This window comes from Tupaia chinensis, unplaced genomic scaffold, assembly GCF_000334495.1.
Source record: "Tupaia chinensis unplaced genomic scaffold, TupChi_1.0 Scaffold000211_1, whole genome shotgun sequence".
Lineage (NCBI taxonomy): Eukaryota > Metazoa > Chordata > Mammalia > Scandentia > Tupaiidae > Tupaia > Tupaia belangeri.
The window spans coordinates 86,475-92,505 of NW_006159686.1; the positions used below are offsets into that span (position 1 = coordinate 86,475).

A 6,031-nucleotide genomic window follows, 5' to 3' on the forward strand; every position below is an offset into this window, starting at 1 on the left:
TTTCCCTGCTCAAGGTATCAAAGAATCCCTTGGCAATGTTTTTCAAAATAAAAATGCCACCTGGGGGATCAGCAGGTAGTGTAGCGGCTAAAGCACTAGACTTCCATGTGGTCATTGGTTCAAGTCCTGGACCCAACAGCTCAAAACTCATGCCAGGCATGTGTATGTGCATGCCTAAGATCCTGAGAAGAAAATGTAGGAGAAAGGACTGTGGCATGGCTATCCACCCAGGGGATGACTTCTTGCTTTCTGTCTCTGGCAAGCACATGTTCCCTATATGGAAAATCAGCCTCTCGGGACCTTGCTTTAGCATAATGGCTATGTCGCTGGACTCCCACGTAGTCAACCGTGGTTCGCGTCCTGGACCCGGTGGCTTAAAACTCACGCCAGGCGCGTGTGCGTGTGTGCCCAAGATCCTGAGAGGAGAACAGAGGAGAAGGGTCTGTGGAATGGCCATACCCCCTGGTGGGGGGTGATATCTCACTTTCTATCTCTCTGTCTCTCTGTCTGTCTGGCGAGCGCACGTGCCCTATAGCAAGAACCTCTCAAAAAAAAAAAAAAAAAAAGAAAAGAAAAGAAAAGAAAGAAAATCAGTCTCTCAAAGGAAAAAAAGTCAACTGTTAAGACTCTAAAGTCAATGTATGTGATGAGGAGAGGAGCTACTGATGGAGAATAACTCTGATTGGGGTGTTTGAGCAATTAAATGGGGCACTTTCCATTAATAAGATCTCAAAAATCATCCATGTGTCATTGTAGCACATTCATGCAAGTATGCTATTATAACTCATGCACCCATTAATCCACTCATCACCTGAATTTTTAAAGCCATCACTCAGTAGACTCTTCATTCTGATAATAAAGTCCACAAAGCCTTGCTGATTCATTTAAGTTTCATGTGTTTAAGTACACAGTTTCAGTATTTTTCTTGACTACAAATTTTCAAAACATAACCTGCTAGATCTAGTTAATGACTATTAAATTTGGACACTTGTCAACAGACATCCAAGAAAGCTGACTGAATCAATGTATGAATGAACAAACATTTAAGTGGAAAAAAGAAATTAAAAAAAAAAAGACATAGAGTAATCTTTCCTCTGATGGCCCCAAAACAGTTAACTGATCTCACTGTTCTCTATTTGCTAGACAGTGCATGAGCTCACCAGAGGAAAAGGGAGAAAACACATCCTCAGTAGGAATGGTCATGCCTCAATCTCTTATCCTCCACTGCTCCATCCTGTAGGGACTTGGGACACGCATGGACACATGCCCAGCATGTTTTTCAAGCTGCCAGGGCCAGGCTTCAAACCATGGTTGGCTTCATTCATGGGATCTGGTTATCCTTTCCTACCAGGCCAAGGGTCTGGGCTGACTGACCAAGCTCTTTTTTTTTTTTTTTTTTTTTGAGAGATGTTTTTTTGCTATAGGGCGCATGTGCTTGCCAGACAGATAGAGAGAGACAGAGAGACAGAAAGCGAGAAATCACCCTCCAGGGGGGATGGCAACGCCACAATCCCTTCTCCTCCACTCTCCTCTTGGAATCTTGGGCACGCACACACACGCGCCTGGCATCAGCTTAAGCCACCGGGTCCGGGACACGAACCACGGTCGACTACATGGGAGTCCAGTGACATAGCCATTACGCTAACTGCTGGTCCCGACTGACCAAGTTCTTACCAACATACTGAAAGACACAGACCAGCTGATCGTGTGGTGATTAAGACACTGGATCTTACTTGGCTGAGTGGTTTGAGTCCTAGACCTGGTGGCTTAAAAAACTTGTCAGGTATGTACACATGTGTGCCCAAAATCCCAAGAGAAGAATGGAAGAGAAGAAACTGTGGAGTGGCCATCCACCTGTGTATGGGGGATGACGTCTCACTATAGTGCACACACCCTATAGCAACACAGAACCCTGACCTTAAGACAGGACTCTGACACAATCACTTACAAGTCAAATGTAAAAAACAGCAAGAACACTTTATATTAATATTTCAAAGTAGAGACAAACTAAATGGTATTTGATGAGGAATATTGTCAAGAAAGTCTTCACAGAGAAACTTGAGGCTAATCTCACAGGACAGGAAGCCTCAGATGGGCTTTATTCACCTCACATTCAAACCTGGGAAGTAGGGAAGAGGCCCCGTGTGTGCATCAGGCACTGGGAGGACAGCCTGAGAGCTGTGGGTCATTCAAAGTGGCTCAAATGCCCTGGGCTGAGAAGCCCATTTTAAGCCGGAGCCAACACAGAACCGCTGGCAAGTGCCCTAGCCATTCTGCACAATAAGCAGCAGTCACTGGCAGTGTGGACCAGACAGCAACACCCATGATGGCCAGGGAGCAGAACGTGGGAGACTGGAGCTGAGAAACAGGATGGGGAGCAGACTGCCCAGAAAGAGTCAGGGTTAGGGTTGGGGTTAGGGCTAGAGTTAGGTGAAGCCAGGGTTAGGGTTGGGGTCAGGGTCGGGGTTAGGGCTAGAGTTAGGTGAAGCCAGCATTCTATTTTTTCTCTAGAAGGCTGACTCACTGCATTATAAAACAGGCTTTGTATTAGACAACCCTGATCAAATGTAAGCTAATCTAAGGGTTCTGCACACACTTAAGGTAGGCTGGGTAAGCTATAATGTCTGGTAGGCTAGGCTTATTAAATGCATTTTCAACTCACAGTATTATCAACTTATGACAAGTCTGTTGGAATATAAACACATCATTGCGTGAGCACCATCTGTAAACTAAAAAAAATTAAATAAACAGCTACAGTACAGTGCTGAAAGCAGGTGTTTCTGAGAACAGCAACTCTGAATGCAAGGACAGTTAAGCCAATATGAATTCATTCACAAATCCTCTATAGCATTTTCTTCTTTATTTATTGATTATTACTTATTTTATACTCAATTGCTATATGACATTTAGCTTGTATAGAGAACTTATCCAACATGAAATACACCTCTGACCAGTGCAGTTGAGAACACCATACATGTTACCAACAGGTCTCTGTAGCAGTTTTCTAACTGGAGAGAAGAAACTCTCAGAACAATGGTGGATGATGAGCCCTGAGCCCCACTGTAAAGTGTACAAAGAGAAGAAAAGCCGTAGGAAGGGGCCGCAGTAAAAGAAAAGAGGCAATAATGAAAGAAATGGTTGTACACAAAAGAGAACGGGACACTAGTTAGTGGAAATAATCAGGAAAGTGACAGAAATCGGGCTGAGAAGACACGACAGCAAAGATCATCTTAATGAGTAAGACCACTTTGTCTCTCAATGCAAACTCAAGTGTGACAGGAAGATAGAAAGAAGACTGGTGGGCCAGCCAGTGACATGGTAGTTAAGGCAACTGAATCCCACATGGCCAACTATGCAGCTTGAGTCCTGGACCTGGTGGCTTGAAAAGTGTTGGTTGTGGGACCAGCAGTTAGTGTAATGGCTATGTCACTGGACTCCCATGTAGTTGACCGCGGTTCGAGTCCCGGACCCGGTGGCTTAAACTCATGCCAAACACGTGTGTGTGCGTGCCCAAGATCCCGAGAGGAAAATGGAGGAGAAGGGATTGCGGTGTGGCCATCCCCCCCGGGAGGTGATTTCTCACTTTCTATCTCTCTGTCTCTGTCTTTCTGGCGAGCGCACGCGCCCTATGGGAAAAACCTCTCCAAGAAAAAGTGCTGGTTGTGTATGCATGTTTGCCCAAATCTCGAAAGGAAGGCTAAATGGATAAAGGACTGCTGCATGACCATTCCCCATGGGAGTGTTTTCTCTCTCTTTCTATCCTTCTCTCCAGCAAATCCACGCGTCTTCCAGCAAAATTGGAAAAAAAAAAAAAGAGAGAGAGAGAGAAAGAAGACTGGCACTAGGGAGACAGGCGGTACATGAACTCAGTCTTCTCAGAAACAAGGACTGGGGTGCAGTACCAGGGACCACGACTTCAGAGGCTCCCCCCTCTCACAGGTCAGCCGGGCTACCGCCTCTACCCTCACCTGGATAGGTCAAATGGTGAGCTCTTCTCTCCACTAGCCAGGGCTCACCCGCTTTCTCCAACTGGAGGATCATGTCTGGCTTAGGAAGCCGATGCCCTGTTCACCATGAAAGACCGAGAACTGAGTAAGTGGGGTAAACACAAAGAAGCCTCCTGGATTCAACCAAACCCCCAGCCCCTCACAATACAGGGAAGATGAAGGGGTCTTCAAAGACTGAAAATATGAAATGCAGAAACAGTGAAATAAGTATTCATTTTTTAAAATCTAAGAAATTGGGAACCAGCAGATGGTGTAATGGTTACGTTGCTGGACTCCCATGTAGTTGACTGCAGTTGGAGTCCCAGATCTTGTGGCTTAAAAACTCACGCCAGGGACCAGCAGTTAGCGTAATGGCTATGTCGTTGGACTCCCATGTAGTCGACCGTGGTTCGAGTCTCAGACCTGGCGGCTTAAACTCACGCCGGGTGCATGTGTGTGCATGCCCAAGATCCCAAGAGGAGAATGAAGGAGAAGGGATTGTGGCGTGGTCATCCCCCCTGGGGGGTGATTTCTCGTTTTCTGTCTCTCTGTCTCTGTCTTTCTGGCGAGCACACGCACCCTATAGCAAAAACCTCTCCCCCCCAAAAAAAAACTCATGCCAGACACATGTATGTACATGCCCAATATCCGAGAGGAGAATGGAGGAGAAGGGATTGTGGTGAGGCCATACTCCCCGGGCAGTAGTGGGGGAGGGGTGGCTATTTCTCACTTTCTGTCTCTCTCTCTCTGTCGAGTGAACACACCCTATGGCAAAAATCTCTCTTAAAAAATAATAATAAATCAAATCAGGGACCAGCAGATGACATAATGGTTCTGTTGCTGGACTCCCATGTAGTTGACCACTGTTCAAGTCCCAAACCTGGTAGGTTAAAACTCATGCCTGATGTATGTTCATGCATGCCCCAAATCCCAAGACATGAGTGGAGGAGAGGGGATTGCAGTGTGGCCATCCTCCTAGGGGAAGTGGGGTGATTTCTCACTCTCTCTCTGTCTCTCTGGTGAGCACATGTGCCCTATAGCAAAAATCTCTCTATAATTAAAAAAAAAAATTAATCAAATGTACTGTAAAACCAAGAGTACAAAACCTGTCTCTACATCCCAGAGATTAGGCTCCTAACCCAGGCACATGCTCTTCGGGGTCTTTGTATCTTTTGATCAACAAAGAACTGGAATCACCACGGCAAGTGTAATTCATGAACAAAGGTGGCTCTTACCCAAGGAGAGCAGGTTCCTGTAGTTCTCCAGCATCACATCTCTGTACATGAGCTGCTGTGCTGTGTCCAGCAACTTCCACTCCTCCCTGCTGAAGTCCACAAGTACATCCTGGAAGGTCACCAGTGTCTGTAACGTCAAACACACCTGCATGGGGTGGGACACAGGTTTCTGTTCTCCTTTTCCTGACCCTAACAGAGAGGTAAGGCTAATAGCACTGGGGTAATGAAAGAACAAGACCAGAACATGGTCTAGCAGTGAGGAGCACTTTGAGAGATTCCGGCCAAATTTTATTTATTTATTAACTTTATATATCATTATTAATTATTTTTTAAGAGAGGTTGTCGTTATAGGGCGCGTGCGCTCGCCAGACAGACAGAGAGACAGAAAGCGAGAAATCACCCCCCCAGGGGGGATGGTCACGCCGCAATCCCTTCTCCTCCATTCTCCTCTCGGGATCTTGGGCACGCACGCACAGGCGCCCGGCGTGAGTTTTAAGCCGCTGGGTCTGGGACGTGAACCGCGGTCGACTACGTGGGAGTCCAGCGACATAGCCATTACATTAACTGCTGGTTCCCTCATTATTAAATTTGCTATAGGGCACATGCGCTCACCAGAGAGAGATGAAAGATTAAAAGCGAGAAAGCAAACCAACAGACAGCTCTGGGTTTCAAACCATGGTTGATCAGGTGGGAGTCAAGTGCCTCAAACAGAACGGCTCTGGGACCAGCAGTTAGCGTAATGGCTATGTCGCTGGACTCCCATGTAGTCGACCGCGGTTGGAGTCCCAGACCCGGGGGCGTAAACTCACG

At 46.5% G+C, this 6,031-nt stretch overlaps 1 protein-coding gene across 1 annotated transcript in view; it reads right to left on the reverse strand.

Moving 5' to 3' along the window:
- The window catches only part of ZNF10 (zinc finger protein 10), a 41,191-nt gene that overhangs the window by 31,806 nt on the left and 3,354 nt on the right, over nt 1-6,031 (reverse strand). Inside the window, 2 exon segments of the mRNA XM_006147304.3 lie at nt 3,969-4,064; nt 5,222-5,366. Coding sequence (XP_006147366.2) covers nt 3,969-4,064; nt 5,222-5,366 — 241 coding nt within the window.